Source organism: Patella vulgata, chromosome 7 (assembly GCF_932274485.2).
Source record: "Patella vulgata chromosome 7, xgPatVulg1.2, whole genome shotgun sequence".
Taxonomy (NCBI): Eukaryota; Metazoa; Mollusca; class Gastropoda; family Patellidae; genus Patella; species Patella vulgata.
The window spans coordinates 36,203,273-36,223,403 of record NC_065885.2 but is presented as its reverse complement, the minus strand read 5'-3'; the positions used below and the strand labels follow the sequence as shown (position 1 = coordinate 36,223,403).

The window sequence follows — 20,131 nt, the reverse complement described above, 5'->3', positions numbered from 1 at the left end:
GACCTGCAATCGGCAGATCTAGCTTTACTTGCGTAATGCCTTTTTAGCTTTAATCATTATTTCTTTTTTCTTTTTTCTAATTGTGTTAAAATTATTTAAGTGTGCAGACAATGTATATACTTGATAGGTCGTACAATAATGCGTAATATACAAATACTAATTACAGACTTAATTTATGAACAATATCCTATATTATACTTATGTTATATATAGATAAGAGACAATTTGTTGAAGTGAACATATGGGTCATATTCATATAAGGATCAAGTTGCGGCTTCCGTGTTTTCCATCACTTGTCGCCGTACATGACCCTATTTCTATTATATACTACAAAACCCGATGTAAGACAATGGCTGAGCTGCATTGTATACCCTATTTATTTGTTCTTATTCTGCTGATAAATGTGGAACAGATTCAGTGTCAGGAACCGTCTTCCTTAGATATCTTCAATGATACTGGTTAGTTCAATTTATTTTATTTTGTAGAATATTTGTTATAAACTCATGTATCTTACTTTTGCAATATTTACAATTTAAATGGCAATATTTATTGTGACTTACCAATAAAATATAAATATTTTTCTTTCTTTTTTCAATTTTAACACTCTGTTATCGTTCGCTTTTTTAATTCCACTGTCTGTAAAACCACATACATATTCTAAATATTTAAACACCTTTAAATAACTTTTCCTGAAAATGCCATTTATTTTGATTATTTTTCTATTCCATATTTCGGTTTAGACTGAAGAGCACAACTCACACTCTATTTATACACAGCCTTAGAACACTGGTATCTTAGTGTTGCATTTGAGTTGCGGTGGCTCTATGAGTAAGGCACTAGCTTGCTAACCGGGAGGTCCCGTTTTGCTCCCAGTGTTGGCCGAGAAAGGTCCGTCATTATCCCAGTTATTACGTTTTAATACAAAGTTAAATATAACATTGTTATTTTTTTTATTAACAGATTAAAATACATGTATGAATTCGTCATTTCAGCAGAATTTGTAGACTGTGGAGGTCATATTTATGCCGGTCATGGTTATTTTGAAAGTCCAGGTTTTCCGGATGTTTATCCTAACAATATTGATTGTGTATGGAGTATAACTACCAGAGAAAAGGACACAATTCGTATTTCTTCTGAATATTTCTTTCTCGAAGATCAACCAGAGTGTTCGTAAGAATATTTAAAGTCAGATTAACCCATTTGAGTAGCGTGCAGAGGTTTGGAAATGCCCGGACAAACTCCATGATTGTATGGTGTCGTGACTCAAGTATACGGCCGGTCAGGTCTAAATATTAAGGCCAACTGCAAATTTCGTTGAGGTCGCGTGATGTAATAAGTAGTGTTAGGGCACGTGATTGCTGGCGAGATTGTGGGATAAGGTTAGGGCTAGGTGTAGGGTCTAGGATTAGAGTTAGGGTTAGTGCTAGCCCTGTTTATATCCAATTGACCTTAATATTTAGACCTAACCGTATAGGGCCTTATACATGTATTGGGAAGCGTGATAAAAGGAAGTATATTTCAGCTATAACAGATGAAATAAATAGCTAAAGTTGGACAGCTTGTACAATAACATTAACGGCGATATTTTCTAGTTTTAAGAAAATTAATTTACATTTAAATGTGAAATTACTTCCCCAGGCGTATGAATTCACCATTAATAAACTGGTAAAATATATTACACACGGTTTTTCACTTACGAACAAAATACATGTCGTTACCCTCGTATCGAGATGTGTCTTACGCCCCCAAGGCATGAAGAAACGTCGCTGATGCCACTTTTTAAACTGTATTTTTTTCATTGGGTCTAACTTGTGGCTTTAACGTCCACCACTCAACGCACAGTTGGTCATTTCGAGACTCTTATAGTATTGCTCGCCGGGTTCTTTGGCATTCGGAGCAGAAGGAAGAGTAAATTCAAAATACACTACGACCATTAAAAGTTAACAATGTGATATAGGAGAGTAGGACGTTAAACCCCATTTAAATTCATTTCAGTTAAAAGGTGGGAGAAATACATAGATTTAGTTGGTTTATTTAAATAAATAAATTGAAACAAATGAGTTTTATGGTTTTAGTTGGTTTATTCAAATGAGTTTTATATTTTATTCTACAGATGGGATTATTTAGAGATAAGGGATAATATGAACAATGCTCCAATACCATGGAAATATTGTGGCGAACAGTTGATCAACTATACGTCAACATCCAACAGTTTAACAGTTAACTTTCATACTGATAGCTTCACTCAAAATGCCGGATTCAGACTGAAGTATGATGTCATACGAGGTAAGAATAAAATTGAAATGGAATGTCTTTTTCTTCAAAAATATAAATGTGAATTTTATTATGTGGTGTTTAATGTTTCGTCTCCACTAGAACGAACTTATATATTACTAGCGGATTACCCGGTACTGCATGGGTTAAAAGTAGTATAACTCCGAAACCAGAAGAGGTCGGCCAATGCCCCCTAGCATATGTTACTCGTCCGATCTACCCCTATACACCAAATTCCTCCTCGGGACAGCCCTCGTGTACCCACCAACCCTGAACAGACAGCCAAACAAACAAACGGCGGTCACAAATATTAGCATAGATGTAGCAGCATTTTGCCACACCAGTGACATAAGCGGGACATCTGTTTTTTAGTATTACATGAAGGAACATGAACACAGTGGTTATATTTAGCGGATGAGGATAGGATAGAGCAAGGATCCGAATATACGAATTTCTAGTCATGAGTAATCTAATACGTCACCCGCTCCCTTCACACCCATATCCACATTTATATCGCTTTTAGCTTCTGTGTCGCTCTCTAATTCGGGGGAGCTCACTAAACATGTATAATTTTTGAACCGATATGAAACACAAGTTGTAATTCGTTTTGATTAATTCTAGGTGCTAAGATGCCTGATTATTGTAACAAGACAATAGAGAAGAATTGTTATATTACCAGCCCTAATTATCCTCTACCCTATTTACCCGATACCTATTGTTATTATCATATACAGGTAAGCCGAATTCGAAACTATGTACCAAGTTTATTGTTCTATATTTAACAGAAGTTTACCTTGAAAGAGTTCCTCAAGAGAACTTCTTGGCAAATGAATTTAAAGGGCAACTGACGGGATGGAATAATTTTCATATTTTTCCTTCTACATGTATATCCACTAAAACATTTTTTTCATCATTTGGACTCTGTCCGAAAAATTTGATGATCGCCCGAAAAAATTGCTTTGACCGACTCCATTTTAGATCATGTCATTAGTTTGTTGGCCAATTTATATACATGTATATCTAGTGGCCGGTTTATTTTTTTTTATCAGGCCAGCCCAGGTTACCGTGTTCAGATAAAGTTCGTGGATTTTCATGTTGAAATAGAACCATGTGTATTTGATGTTGTTACTGTTTATGACAGATTACCCACCGGTAAGATAAATATTATAAAACAAATGAAATGAAATGAAATGGGGTTTAACGCCCTACTATTCTGCGCCGAACTGGGCTAATGAAGACGGTATTATACAATAATAAAGCTAAATACTTTTTAACTAAATTTGGTAGAATACAATTTACCATGACAACATCAGCCATTCATAACTAAATGAAAAAGTATATCGTTTTGATTTAGATGTCCGACGTGGATGGGAACCTCAGAGTAAAATCTCCTCCAGCTGAATGACTGGTGTATTTATTACATACAATAATTAGCAGTTGATGTTATTGTGTATTGGAGTAGTTTCAAAACACGTCTTTATTCCAAAATTGAATAAATCGAACACCCGGGCTAAAGTTACCTAAGTCCCGACTACAACTTACTTTACCTTGATCTTACAGGTACGGTAATGGTCGAAAATAAAATTTTCGATTTCACTGGATAATAAGTTTTGATTTTTTTTTTTGTGTGTTTGTGTGTGTGGAATGGCATTCGGTCTTCCTGGAAAATTTTACGTCTATAGACTGAGTACTATTTGTTTTATATCTTCAGGTAGAAAACAATTGGCCTCTTTGTGCGGTAAAAATGCCAAAGGCCCCTTCCAATCTACTTTTGAATCACTGTTAATGGTACTTGAAAGTGACAACACATTGCAAACAAAGGGTTTCAATGCTTCCATTGAATTCATTCCGTTACCGAACTTTTCAAAATCTTGGACAACACAGTCCGAAACGACATCTTTACCCGTCATATCAACGGAATCCACAACGCTATCAAAAACGTTAAAGAAAACATCAACAACAGCTCAAACCTCCACAAGTACGCCGAAGCCAACAACCAGAGCTCCAACTACCACAACTGCTACTACTACCACGATGACAACCACAACAGAAGCCCCCGTTACCTCACCGTATGACATAGGTATAATACAAAAATATAACACTAATTCTTGGTTATGTGACATTCCAAAATTTACAATGAAAAGAAATTAAATGGAATTGGGTTTAAAGTCTTACAATTCCGCACCAACGGTAATAAAATAAGACGGTTATTTAGCCATGTAGTGTGCTATGAGGGAAGTTTTGTCCGGACAACGGCGCTACCCCCTACTCATGTTTGGAGTTCTTTGTATCGGGGATCTTTGTCTATGTTATACACGTGAGCTCGGTGTTTCGTACCATCTAAACCATCAGACGCCTTTCCTTGCTAGACCATGGTCCCTCGCCACTAAAAAATGTGAAACCAGACTGAAAAATCACGAGGTACTTTCCCGACTAACACCAGGATCGAACCCCTGGCCTTTTAGTTTATGAATCAGTGCCATTGTCACCGAACCAACCCAAATATAAAGAAGTGATACAAGGTGTTTTCGAAGGATTAAGCACATCAACTCGATTACTGTAACCACTCACAGACCTGACTTCTTGGACTATCGGGACTACTTAGGTAGAATATTATAACATTATGTATTTTTGTCAATAATTCTCCTTCGTTTATTTTAATTTTAGATTGTTCCTATGTGTATATAAACAAGACTGGTTCTATATCAAGCCCAGGTTACCCAGACAAATACTCTCATAACAAACTATGTAATATTACACTGGACGCCCGGGAGTTAAGTTTTATCGTTGTCCAGTTCACAGAATTTGATATAGAAGCTTCTGAACATTGCTCTTACGATCGCCTCTTATTTTCACCAGGTAGGTATGGCAGCTACTTGTACTGTAGTCTTTTAAATTCTTTTTTTTCACAATTCATGTTCCGAATCGGACCTCTAAGATCAGTCATTCCTTTATTTTAAAAATCCAAATTCACGATTCATGTTCCGAATCTCACGATTCATTTATCTTCAAAACCCCAAAATATAAAAATTTGATTACTCTTAGCAAACAAACAGATTTAGGAAGGTTGCACAATGTGTTGCGTTTATTCAAATGTTTAATGAAAGTTCAACGTCTTTGTTGATAAGTACGTTTTGCTCCTGTGTCCAATTTTCGAAAGGTTTTGGTCTCGCCTAGTTGTTATTAATAAAAAAAATATATGTACAAATTTCATGATATTTATAAAGCATTCATTTTGTGTTTCAGAAGGTGTTGAAAATTTAACTAATTCTGTTGAACTGAATAGTGTTTCACTGTGTGGCAATGACTTAGAAAATAAAATATTAACTTTTGAGAGTAGGTCATTGAGTATCATCTTTAAATCCGACACTTCTGTCAATGACAAAGGTTATTTGGCCAATTATTTCATTACCCCGGTGTCTGCTGGTGAGTACATGATTATAATTCTGTAGACTTTGAGAATCTATCACGGTGGGCCGTTTGGGAATTTGGTTGTCATAAAATCGTAATGAAGAAGTTTGCCAAGTTTCATCTCGATCGTACTGGGATTGGTAGCCCCCAAAACCAAGATGAGTGACGTTTGAGGACCTGTTCCTAATCCAAAACGTAACTAAGCTTATGTCAACATTATAAATCAAACAGAGATTTCAATATTCTGTATATTTTATTTGAATTCATTTCGTAAGCAAATACCAATTGAGATATACGTAACTGTCAATTCCCACTCTTCTGTGGCTATTTTTTGAATAGTTACAGATCATTCAAACCATATTTTGCTATAAAACAGATAAAAATCACATGTCGATTGATTTGTTCTGTGAGTTCTTATTACTGGATAACGTAAAGAACATTATCATTGCATGCTACACGCATAATATACCAAAATGGAGTTTTCGAGTTGGGGTTAAAGGGGTGACTCCTAAACATAAACTAATTTACATGTAAACTGCATGTATTGTATTATTTTAATTAGAATCTGGTTGCACATTAGATTGTAAAAATGGCGCTACATGCATGAAGAAATATACGGAAGATAACATTCCCGTTTGGAAGTAAGTATATCTTTAGCAACGAATAACCTAATGATATCGTAGCATACTGCCCATCGTGACTGGTTCCATTCAATTAGAAAAAAATAAAGCACGATTTTGATCTTTACTGCAATAATAAAAATACATTTCGGTAAAATCGAGCAACCGTTTATGATAATTATACGACACATGGTAAAATTCACATAATGGAAACTAGTAGGACTGGTCTTATCTAACACTGAAATGAGCCCCTTTGTAAAACCGTTAAGGGGTCCGCGTTCGTCGAGCAGCAGAGTACTGGCCTCTCGACTAAAAAAAACGGGGTCCGAATCCCGAGCAACCGTATATGAGAATTATAACACAGATGGTAAAATTCACATAATGGAAACTAGTAGGACTGGTCTTATCTAACACTGAAATGAGCCCCTTTGTAAACCGTTAGGGGGTCCGCGTTCGTCGAGCAGCAGGGTACTGGCCTCTCGACTAAAAAAACGGGGTCCAAATCCCGATGTTGGCCGATAAAAACCATCGGGATTTTTTAATTTTCTCAGGGTTGGCGCTTGATGTGCAAGGGCAGTATTGTTCAATAAATACTAACATTTATCGCTACCACCATTAAGAAAGATTAACTACTTATTTTGTTTTTGCATTATCAGATATGTATTAACGATCTGGCTTACTGTAACTGTGAGTATTTTTAATAAACGTTTAGAGTTTACTGACATATCTTTTAGTCACTTGCATATGTATAGTAAAAACGTTTCATGTGTTAACAATCCGTATATCTTACAGCTGTATCTGTCCACCAGACCACCATGGAGAATTATGTGACGAGAAACATGTCACGTGTTTAACCCACCATTGTCACCATGACGGAAAATGTATAAAAGATGGCGATGACGTCAGATGCCAGTGTGAGCCAGGATTTTCTGGAGAATTTTGTGAGTTGAAGGTGAGTTAACAGGCTTTATTATTCTTTATTGGCAGGCGGAGTCTAAATAAAAGTGCCACTTGATAGATTTTGAATCAGAACAGAATTGTTTGTTATCGGAAGGACTTCTTTGGTTCGGAATGTTTTCGGAAATTTTATTGCCTGGTTCTCCATTGTCATTCGTGGTTCCGACCAGGAAAGTGTGCCTAGTCGTTCGGATGGGACCAAAAACTGAGACCCGCCCTTCTACACTGGTGTGTGCGTAAAAGAAGCCTCACTGTCGGAATTCCATGTAGAACAGGTGCAAACGCTGCGGTCCATCCCTCGCATTGCACACTTAATCATTGATAGGAAAATACCATATTTTAGTTCTCAATTTTTTTTTTTTTTTTTTTGAAACGACTGCATAGTGACTTTGCTGGTGCCGATTGCTTCAGGGAGTAGGTTTGACGTCTGTAATCCAAATTAAAACTACGATTTTAATTACTTATGGAACACCTCCTTATTCTATAAACATATGTTACCATTTCTCTTTTTTTTTTGGCAATGTCGTAAAAAATATAAATTTCTGTTGCACCTTTTATGCGAAAGCATATTAGCTTTTTATATGCAATTTGTTGTATTAATCGAATGTTTATAATATACTAGAATGGATTTCATAATAACAAATTTAATCTTGTAATTGCTGATCCAGGTTCCCAATGGTCTATGGTTTGTAAAGAAACCCCAGAATACAAGTGTTGCTAGAGGTAGTAGTGTTCTGTTAGAGTGTTCTGTGAATGATAATACTGCTGATATCACGTGGTATGTAACGTTCATTTGCATATTTTACCGTTATATAACAATACCATTAAATAACAAAACATATCAGGCTGTTGATGTCCTTTTATGTTTTTTATAACAGTATTAGGGTGTTTAAAAGAACAACTGACCGTAAAGACCACTCAGTGTTCGCATAATGGTATTTACGCAGCTTATGAATCTGGGAAATTTGCGATTACTTTTAAGAGCCATTCCACGAGAAAACCATGCAGAAGGTTCGAAGGTGGGGGTCGGCCGATTGAGTTCATATTTACAGGGTTCGGTCGACCCATCGGGCCTACTCCCCAGCCAAAATCGTCGGTTTTAGAAATCAACCGTTTCTGAGATACAGCCCGATTATGTTTTTCGGCTAATTTTCGTCATTTTCCGGTTAAATTTCGACCATTTTTGTAGCATTGCTATAGCCGTTAATCGACCAATGGCGAACTAAGTTTTGGTTGGTGATTATAGTCCGGGTCTCACCCTACCATATTATAATGGTCACCCAGTGCAACCTCTCTTTCCGTAGGTGTCATGACACTACACAAAATACGTGTCTGCAGACACCTGAATTATACCCTTTCTTCAAATTGCGATAACTCCACTGGAGCAGGGTTTGCGATAAAAATGGAAATCGTTTTATTTGCAGCTTGACCTGTTCTAACAATATAAAAAATAAAATCGTTGTCAACTAACCTTAAACAGTATGAAAATTTGTGTCGAAAGTTGCGAATTTCGTCACTTTTCGCGTCGAATTTCCACTTTTTAAGTGTTGGGATTTCGTCCGTACATTCCGGACATGTCCTACGCTATTTCATCAATCTAGTCTTGAACAGAAGTCATTGCTTCTCTTTTGTAGGACTATTTATCAATCCAATAAGAGTGAGTATCAACCTTATCTACGTGATTACCTCGGTGGTTTCTCCATTGCCGGACAATTTAATCTCATTGATATCAACCGACAGCACGTAGAAACTAGTCCTTGATGTCACATATTATCCTGATAGTATATAACATCCTATTAAACCTTTAACTTATTTTCCGTAATGAAACTACTTCTTTTAAGACACCATATATAAATTCCCATTTACAGTGACACTTTCCCGCGATCTCGATTATCGCACGAAAATCGCTTACCATATAAGGCAGTGGTTACTACGAAACTACTGTATGTGTTATATGTTAACGGTGTCGTACGCCATATGCTGAAGTTCTGTATGCCTTTTAGAAGCTATTTAACTATCAATGTAATTTCAAAATACCATTTTCCGAAAATGATTTGACATCACCACAAGTAATTCTCATTTCGGACGTCTTTCTTTCATTTGCTGCCGTATAAACAAAGACTTGTAATTTTGGAGGAATATTACTGCCATGGATTTGATTGAAGCAGGCACGGATCGGCAAATTTCATTCTATCGTATTACGAAAGCACGTAATTTTATAGGAATATTACTGACATAAATTTGAATACCATACGGGAATTAAATATGAATAAGCGGTTACCATGCAAGATACGCCCACATTTTGCAAGAGATGGACAGAGAACAATCAAAATAAAAAGCGATTTTTCGTACAATCAGGGGCCATCATCCAGTATGTTACAGACCGACATGCGACAATATCAAAAGGAACCAAGGTCTTTGGGATATAAAAGTATATATAAAAGTTTGATCAAGTTGAATAAAAATTGTGACATTAAGAGGGACTACAGGCTAAAAAAACGTGATTTTTCATATATTCAGGGGTCATAACTTAGGAAGTTACGGTGTGATATGAGCGAATATAGACCGGAACCGAGATCTTTGCAATGTAAACATACATTTTAAGTTTTATCAAAATCGGATAACAAATTGTGTTCTCTAGAGTGTCCACAATCTTGGAATTACACTATTTGCGTATTTCGGTCCGATTTTCAAGAAATTCGAACATAGTCGTCATTCAGGCGTAACGGTGATATATTGAAACGGTTTTTATAATCGGATAAAAATTATGACATCTAGAAGAACTTCAAGCTAAAAACACGATTTTTCGTAAAAAATCAGGGGTCATATTCCACGAAGTTACGGTGAGATATGCGCCAATATCGACAGGGACCGAGATCTTTGGGATCTAAACATATATTTCAAATCATACAAAAATTGTGACCTCGAGCGTGTCCCCAACCCTGGAATTACATACTTTTACACTATTTGCGTACGAGGAGCGGTCATTTTGTCCTGCAGTTTCGTCCGGTTTTCACGAAATTAGAGCGTCCCCATCATTAGCGGGGAACGGTGATATATTAAAACGTTTTTTGAAATCGAATAAAAATTGTGACCTCTAGAGGGGGCTACAAGCTAAAAACGCGACTTTTTGTACAATCATGGGCCATAATCCAGGACGTTAACATCCGATATGCGGGAATATAAGAAAGGAACTGAGATCTTTGGGTTATAAACATAGTTACCTTTTAAGTTTCATCAAAATCGGATAAAAATTGTGACCTACAGTGCCCACAGGCTAAAAACATGATTTTTCGTCAACTTAGGGGCCATAGTCCACGAAGTTACGATCCGATGCATGCCAATATCGAAAGTAAGCGAGATCTTAGGGACATAAACCTATATTTCAAGTTTTGTTGAAAGTGGATAAAAATTGTGAGCTGTAGAGTGTCCATAAACAAATTGTGGACGGACGGGCGGACAGGGGCGACGACAACATACGTCCACACGAAAATGTGGACGGATGGACGGACAGGGACGACGAAAATATACGCCCACACTAAAATGTAGGCGTACACAAATAGCGAGGTGTTCCTATTTTTATTACGTGCGGATTTGAATATTTTGTCAACATTTTATAAAGAAGAAAACGATGTTCTGACATCACAAACTATTCTTATTTCGGAAGTTCTTCATTCATTTGCTGTCGTATAAACGAAGACACGTTATTTTGAAGGAATATTACTGCTGTGAATTTGAAGCCGAAGCAGGATCGACAAGCTTTCATTCAATCAATGTATTACGAAAACACGTAATATAAATAACATAAATTTGAATACCATACGGGAATTAAATAGAATGAATGGAATGAAATGGGCTAATGAAGACGGGAGAATTAAATATAAATAATATCGAGGCGCACCTATTATTGTTATTACGTACGGGATTTGAATATTTTGTTGACACGTGATTTGTAATTGTGGTATGAATCCGTCTGCTTAAATAACGTTAAGAGTTATGCCCCTATACTTTCGGTAAAATGTCCGACAAGAACATTTTTGAAATTCCAACTCTAAACTCATTTGTTTTTCGATATTTTCGAATGAGATATGGTTTGTTGATAGAGCAACGTGTGAACTTCAAATTGTATCCCTGATGACCTCGCGATTGAAGGTCACGGCCAAGGTCAAATAGGCGATTTTCATGGAAATTGGGTCTGTTTTGCATAATTGTCGACTTTCATCATTTGAATTGAAATTTCTCATTTTTCATAGAAAAATAAATGTTTCAATAATCACGATCGACATTTTAGATCGAGAATTTGCGAAAATCTATATTCACTGGGAGACGCCATCTTGGATTTATAGACTGGATACCAAACCGCATCGAGACTGAATATTTTGGCAAAGCGGGTTGAAGGGGAGCTGGAGTTGATATATTGACCCTTTGAATAACAATATAGGCGATTGGTTACCTGAATAATCAGCCGATGTATCCCAATAAAAACTGAAATTTTGGGTAACTTTCGACACGAATTTGCATACTGTTGCAAGTTAGCTGACAAAGATTTTATTTCTTATGTTGTTAGAACTGGCCAAGCTGCAAATAAATTGATTTTAATTTTTATCGCAAACCCTGCTCCAGTGGAGTTATCGAGATCTGAAGATAGGGTACATTTCAGGTATCTCGAGACACGTGTCTTGTGTTGTCTCCTGACACCTATTGAAAATGAACTTGAACCGGGTTACCATGATAATGTGATCGGGTAAGACCCCGACTATCACGAACAACCAAAACCTAGTTCGCCAGGGTCTTGTAACAGCCGTAGTAGTGCGACAAAAATAGCTAAAATTTCGCCTAAAAATGGCAAAAATCAGCCGAAAAACGTAATCGGCCAGTATCTCGGAAACGGTTGATTTCTGAAATCGGCGATTTTGGCTGGGGAGTAGGCTCGATGGGTCTACCAAACCCTATGAATATGAACTAAAACGGCCGACCCCCACCTTTGAACATCTGCATGATATTGCATGGTTTTCTCGTGGAATGACTCTTAATAATCACAGCCACATTCTCTTGGGTGGGTTTGGTTAAATCAGCATTTTCCGAATCAGGTTACTTTAAACCAAACGCATATTTCCATTTGAAATTTGAACGCTTGACCGTGCGCGATATAAGTGGCAATCCCATTGTATACTTAAATTTAAATAGATAGCAGATTGTAGATCTATTTGGGAAGGTAGTGATCCGCATATAGGGCAATAAGGCATAGTTTCTTTGCATAGGGCATAGTTTTGCAACTTGCATGAATTAAATCACAAAGTTAACTCCCTGTTTACATCTAGAAAAAGAAATTTGTTAAATTCGAAAATATTGGCCATAATTTTATAGGTATCGCGGACAACCTATAATGTTGATGGCAGTATACAGGAAGTTTCTTCATCAGCGCTTTTATTATAGGCTTCATCGAGATCGTATACTGAGTAGATTGGATAATAATAATGGTATCAATATTTACCCTGGTGGCGTTCTTCTCATACCGGATATTAAGGAAACACACGAGGGTCAATACACATGCGCTGTTATATCTTCTGGAGCTTGGATAGAGACATCTGCTTGGCTGTCTCTAGTTGGTCCCTGTCACTTAGGTATGTTTCATAGATGCTTTGTTAAAATATTAAGCTTTAATATACGACAAAATAATGCAAACATTCCTGTTTGCGATGTATTTAACCAAGAAATATAAACTGAATTCCATATTCTTGAATTATTATATTCGAATTCCCAAATTCATAAAATCACATAATTATTTCGTTTATTGTTATTACACGGTGACGTTTCTGTTGTTATTTCAGAGGTGTCTAAGCTACCAGAGAACATAACACGTGAAGTTGGCGATGAGGCATTATTTGAGTGTATTGTTCCTGGTGCCACTTCTATCGTATGGCATAAAGATGGCGATATAGTATTTCCAACTAACAGAAAATCGGTAATAGCTGTCATATGTCTCTTTCATGTCTCCTTTCCATACAATTAAAACCATTTAATAGTTCTGGGACGTTTTGAGGTGCCCCGGTTAAAAATAATTTTATTTCCCCTCTTTTAGAACACACATAGAACTGCCTTTCTTTTTTCTTTACATATGTTGCTTTTCTATAGTTTGGATGTTCCCTTTCACCGACCACAATAATTGTCTACTTTTTTTAAATATACAGATACTGGTGAATGATTATCTAATGATAAGAAATCTAGTCGAACCAGATGCTGGTGTTTATACGTGTGCAGCTTCTGGTGAAAATGGCTGTTTTGCCAAGAAATCCGCCACCCTTACAATAAAAGAGACAGGTCACAATGAATGTAGGTATATCTTCCAGTCTAATTAAAACTAGACCACACTTTCGTTTCTACTTTCACTTTGTTGGCGTGTACCTAGAAACCTACAAAAAACATGACAAATTACAACTTTTAGGGTTCCTATTACCCGCACTTCAGTAGGCTATGTACACGAATGCACATAGGTACTTTTTCGTACCGCCCGACCGACAAGGCACAGTTTCTTTGCCAGACCTGTGTGTGCTACAGGTAAGACTCAGAATTAGGAAATTACAAGGTTGTTTAGTGTTTTATTGACAAATATCAAAATGACCAAAAACTGAGAGTAGCCCACTCCAAACGCAAATTAAAGTCATTACATACTTTTTTTTTAAAAAAAGCAAAAATAGTGTTTTATTAGATTTCGGGCACTTCCCCAACAAGATGATATATTATTTTTTTTCACATTACCCGTCTGCCTAAAAAGTCAGGTTACCCGACAGTTAAAGCTTGTACGCCTATTGGGTACTGATAGCGCAGTTAAGAATTATAATGAGCATATTTGGTAGCTGCTTTGACACATCACTTTCATTGGAATTTCAGTTTGTGGAAGACCTGTCGTTAGTGCATCAATAGAAGACAAATTCCGAATAGCTAGCGGTAGAGAGGCGAAGGATGGTTCAGCACCATGGCATGTTACTATCATAGAAAATACACACGTAAGAAATCGCTAATTTCTCCACCACATGGATTACAAATAAATATCATTTTCGCAAAATATTCACTAACTATTCAACATTATAAAGTCCTTTATAATTTTATTGTGTCAGCAAGACAAAAAAAATACTTTTTGGAATTTTGGTGTCTCTTTAGGCCAAAATCTAATGTTTTCGGTGATTGCAGTAATTGAGAGATAATTTAGTACGGGGGATAACAAGTAAATATAAACGTAGAATACGAGCAAAATTGTGATTTGTTATCCATGAAAAGTCTTTGCTTTCAATTATTGTCCAGGAAGCTTAAGTTAAGATATATTAAGAATTAAGCTTTTTCATTTACTTAGAGTTCTAAAAGTTCCTAGTACAAATTTTAGCGCTTAGCCAATGAAATGACCGATTTCTTAAATATTACTCTCTACTTTTGCAAACAGGATAGGGCTATAGTGAACTGGATTGTTTAGATTACAATGTTTATATTCATCCTTAACAATTTTGTTTTACTGTTGCATTTCAGGGAACTGCATATTGTGGAGGTTCTCTGATCAATGAAAACTGGGTATTAACAGCAGCACATTGTGTGAGTCAATTTGAAGAATTCTTTAGGTACAAATTTGAAACGAAAGTGATAGAGATGTTTTTTGGCACTATACACTGTAACGGTCAGGGTGGTGTATCAAGAAAGTTAAAAGACTATATCCTTTACCCATCTTATCATGGTACAGATTTTAATGACGACATAGCATTATTCCAATTGGACGAACCGGTCACCTTTGGAGACATGATCATGCCAATTTGCTTGGAAAAGGAAACATTTACCAATGAACTTCTGAAAAGTGGGAAAGCCGGCATAATTACTGGATGCGGGAGCAGATATGAGCGAGGACGACCTCCAAAATTCTTGCACGAAGTAACAATCCCGTATGTTCCGAGGGAAGTCTGTGCGGAAAAAGCCAGGGCTGTTAATGCGTCCTTCACTAGTGGGATGATCTGTGCTGGTTACGCGAGAAGTATGCGGGGTGATGCCTGCTCGGGAGACAGTGGTGGACCGTACACTATGCAATTTAAAGGGCGTTGGGTGTTAGTGGGTATTGTCTCGTGGGGTGTGGGATGTGATCGAGCCAATCAGTATGGTTATTACACACATATTTCCAGGTATTTTGATTGGATAATGTCCATCAGTAGTGATAAACAACGAATTTAACCTTGCTTCCAAAGCACATGTCGATCATTTCAAATCTACTTTTATTTTTAGTTAGTTATTAGAATTGATCTGAATTTGTTATAATAGCTATGAACTGTAATAAATATATTTTGATTAGTACATTTTGTAATTATATGCGTTCTTAAGGTGAAAATTATTATTTTCTGAAATAAACAATGGTACATTGTATGTAAGTACTTCAATTTGAATTTATTAGATTCCTGTCTGCTTTCACACCATCCTATTAGATCCTTTAGGAACGTTCTCTGATCGCATAATGTCTCTGACCATTCCTAGATATCCCTATATATAGCTGCAATATGAAAATAATTCAACACTATTTTCAAGTAGAATTTTGTGATTAAAACAACATGCAGTCTGTACCTGTAAATGATCCGTCAGTAACGAAGGAGAGCACCAGCTCTCTTAGAATCAGGCCCGTAACTAAAGGGGGGGGGGCACAGGCAAAAAGGTTTGCCCCCCCCCCCCCCTGTGAACAATTGAAAAATTGTCGACCATAAAAACAATAGATATACATTGTCCGTCAATTTTACAGCACCCCTGAGAACACCTCCCCCCCCCCCCCCCGTTGCTCTGAGCTAGTTACGGAATATATGACTGACATATTCGACTGATATTGGACTGGAACTCAATAAGCAATTTGATTGGTTGATGCTTTGGGCCACAATAACTTTAGTTCTGATTAAGTGAGAGTGATCAAACTTAGTGTATAGTTTCATTAGACATATTCTCTCACCCGTATTCCAGCACCCGGATTCGAGATCAAGTTAGCCCACATATTCCTAGCGCCAAGATAAACCTAGATATAATTATCACGAAAATAATTGTTACATTTATATTAGAAAATAAAATTTTAAAACATATTAATGCAAATTATATATGTACTAGATCCCCCGACCCCACCCAACACCCCAAAATATACTATTAAAAGGCACCCAAAAGGCACCCAAACCAGATTGGGTGGGAAAATGCTTTTGTTTCACGGAATCAAGAGATGAATAAACTACTAGAATACAAAATTTCAGAAGTCTCCTACGATGGCGTTTCGAGATATATCACCGTAAACATACTAAAACTATGGGGGAATCGGGTAAGGGTAGGCTCATCGCGCACGCAATAACTTCTAAACTAGCTTTCGTGGATCCAAGATCTTTATTTCACCAAATCGACAGATGCGCAAGTTATGAACATGCCAAACTTCATTAACTTTCTATGTTGGCGTATCGTGTTATACCACCGCAAAGTTCCTAGCACCCAGATTCGAGGCGGAGATTGTGGGTTCAATAAACAACGGGTACGCCCACACTGCATCAAAAACGACCCAAACCAGCTTTGGTGGGAATATGTTTTTTTGTTTCACGGAATCAAGAGGTGAAAAAACTACTAGAATACAAAATATCAGAAGGCTCCTATGTTGGCGTTTCGAGATATATTACCGTAAACATACTAAACATATTGGAGAATCGGGTTAGGGTAGGCTTACTACGCACGTAATAACTTCTAAACTAGCTTTGGTGGCTTCAATATCTTTATTTCACCAACTGGACAGGTGCATAAGGCATGCACATACCAAATTTCATTAACTTTATATGTTGGCGGGCGTATCCAGTTATACCACCGCAAAGTTCCTAGCACCCGGATTCGAGACGGAGTTTGTGGGTTCAATAAACAACGGGTACGCCCACACTGCATCAAAAACGACCCAAACCAGCATGGGTGGGAAAACGAATTCCAACTGCCAATTGATCTTTTACGTGCACGCCAATGTGTACACGGGACCTCGGTTTTCCCAACGACTAGACAGCTGTCCTTGTCAGGCCCTCCATCCTGCATCACTGACAAGGGGAAACCACGCCGGAAAATCTGCATGAACTTTCTCGCCAATGCAGGGATCGAACACCCGATCTCCAGGCTAGCGAGCCAGCGTCTTACCCACTCAGCCACGTGATCCCCAAAACATATTGGAGAATGCACATGCCAAATTTCATTTACTTTCTATGTTGGCGTATCGAGTTATACCACAGCAAAGTTCCAAGCACCCGGATTGGAGGCGGAGTTTGTGGGTTCAATAAACACCCGTACGCCCACACTGCATCAAAATCGAACCAAACCAGCTTTGGTGGGAAATTGTTTTTTTATTTCACGAAATCAAGAGGTGAATAAACTACTAGAATACAAAATTTCAGAAGGCTCCTATGTTGATGTTTCGAGATATATTACCGTAAACATATTAAACATATTGGAGAATCGGGTTAGGGTAGGCTCACTACGCACGTAATAACGTCTAAACTAGCTTTGGTGGCTTCAATATCTATATTTCACCAATTTTTACTGGACAGGTGCATAAGACATGCACATGCCAAATTTCATTAACTTTCTATGTTGGCGTATCGAGTTATACCACCAGCTAGGACGCACCCCTTCTTCATTGAACCCACGAACCCCGACTCGAATCCGGGTACTAGGAACTTTTCGGTGCTATAACTCAATAGAAAGTTAATGAAATTTGGCATGTTCATACCTTGTGCATCTGTCGATTTGGTGAAATAAAGATTTAGAAGCCACCAAAGCTAGTTGAGAAGTTATTGCGTGCGTGAGGGAGCCTACCCTTAACCAATTCCCCGATAGTTTTAGTATGTTTACGGTGATATATCTCGAAAAGCCAGAAAAGGAAGTTTCCGAAATTTTGTATTCTAATAGTTTATTCATTCCTTGATTCCGTGAAACAAAAAACATTTTGCCACCAAGATTGGTTTGGGTGCTTTTTGATGCAGCTTGGGCTTACCCCTTGTTTATTGAACCCACGAACGCCGCCTCGAATCCGGGTGCTAGGAACTTTGCGGTGGTATAACCCGATACGCCAACATAGAAAGTTAATGAAATTTGGCATGTTCATGCCTTATGCACCTGTCCAGTTGGTGAAATAAAGTTATTGAAGCCACCAAAGCTAGTTTAGAAGTTATTACGTGCGTAGTAAGCCTACCCTAACCCGATTCTCCAATATCTTTAGTATGTTTACGGTAATATATCTCGAAACGCCAACATAGGAGCCTTCTGAAATGTCGTATTCTAGTAGTTTATTCATCTCTTGATTCCGTGAAATAAAAAAACATTTTCCCGTCAAAGCTGGTTTGGGTCGGTTTTTTTTTTTGATGCAGCGTGGGCGTACCCGTTGTTTATTGAACCCACAAACTCCACCTCGAATCCGGGTGCTAGGAACTTTGCGGTAGTATAACTGGATACGCCAACATAGAAAGTTAATGAAATTCGGCATGTGCATACCTTATGCATCGGTCGATTTAGTGAAATAAAGATATTGAAGCCACCAAAGCTAGTTTAGAAGTTATTGTGTGCGCAGTGAGCCTACTCCAACCCGATTCCCCCATATGTTTAGTATGTTTACGGTAATATATCTCGAAACGCCAACATAGGAGCCTTCTGAAAGTTTGTATTCTAGTAGTTTATTCATCTCTTGATTCCGTGAAACAAAAATCATTTTCCCACCAAATCCGGTTTGGGGGCCTTTTGATGCAAAATGGACGTACCCCTTTTTTGCATGCTCAGTTAGCCTAGTGTGTGATATTTTAGTATGTTTACGGTAATAGTATATTTTGGGGTGTGTGGTGGGGTCGGGGGATTTATTACATATATACTTTGCATTAATATGTTTTCGTGATAATTATATCTATGTTTTTCTTGGCGCTAGGAATATGTGGGTTAACTAGATCTCGAATCCGGGTGAGAGAATATGTGTGCTTACTTATCTCGAATCCGGGTGCTGGAATACGGGTGAGAGATTCCGCTCGGTGATTAAGTTCGATAATGAACACTTTCTGCGGAGGGTAAGCGGACTGATACCGTAAGCAATTTAATTGGTCGAGACTTTGAAACACAATAACTCTCCTTCTAATTGAGGCAGAATGTCCAAACTTGGTGTAGGCGTAAGGAGTCCATAAGGTGAATGCCTTGATTGTGTTCGATGATGAACGGTAAGCGGAGATAAGCAATTTGATTGGTTGATGCTTTTGGGCACGATAAATTTGGTTATAATTAAGTGAGAGCTATGAAACTCCGAGTATAGATTCATTATTTCATTACCTTGACGAAGTTTGATGGCCTACACTAAATGAAGATCTGACAAGTTGTACTCGAAGGTCGTGTCTGGGGTTGTACGAGAGGCTTTTGACCCTATGACGCCATACATTGATTAATCAATCATCGTTGACGTTTCTAGTGGTTCACTCACAGTTCCGTGCATAGCACGCCAAGAAGTCGCCGTAACAGACCGTTTCATTGGCTTATTCCTCACTTCAACTGAAACGCTGGTAATATAACAACTCTTCGCGATCCTAGTGTAGTAAAGACAAGTAAAACGAAATTTTGAACTATAAAACAACGAAACGAAATAGGATCTGTGTTTTAATCAGATTGGGTGTTGATGTTCATTAGGTGAATGTCTTGACTAAGCTCAATGATTAACATTTCCCGCTAAAGCTTTGACTTTGATTCTTTCTGATAGAGAGTGAAACTTAGTGTATAGTTGATAATCAGTTTGATTGCGCGATACTTTTAAAAATGATAAACGTGGAATTAATTAATATGTGTCTTCTATTTATTTCGGGATTTCGGCGGAGGACATC

General features: G+C 37.5%; 1 protein-coding gene across 3 annotated transcripts; it reads left to right on the top strand.

Moving 5' to 3' along the window:
- The first annotated feature begins 304 nt into the window (after window positions 1-304).
- Window positions 305-15,659, top strand: LOC126828601 (cubilin). Of its 3 annotated transcripts, none has more exons than XM_050558470.2 (16): window positions 305-458; window positions 993-1,170; window positions 2,114-2,286; window positions 2,896-3,008; window positions 3,324-3,426; window positions 3,986-4,354; window positions 4,942-5,133; window positions 5,524-5,700; window positions 6,248-6,326; window positions 7,098-7,257; window positions 7,931-8,040; window positions 12,699-12,886; window positions 13,094-13,227; window positions 13,454-13,595; window positions 14,154-14,269; window positions 14,784-15,659. In XM_050558470.2, the coding sequence occupies exons 1-16, from the start codon at window positions 350-352 to the stop codon at window positions 15,468-15,470; spliced, it is 3,030 nt and encodes a 1,009-aa protein (XP_050414427.1). In that variant the 5' UTR covers window positions 305-349; the 3' UTR covers window positions 15,471-15,659. The 3 variants fall into 3 exon arrangements, with proteins under 3 accessions (XP_050414427.1, XP_050414425.1, XP_050414426.1); XM_050558468.2 differs by having other exon boundaries at window positions 5,521-5,700; XM_050558469.2 differs by having other exon boundaries at window positions 314-458; window positions 996-1,170; window positions 5,521-5,700.
- The last annotated feature ends 4,472 nt before the right edge of the window (window positions 15,660-20,131 follow it).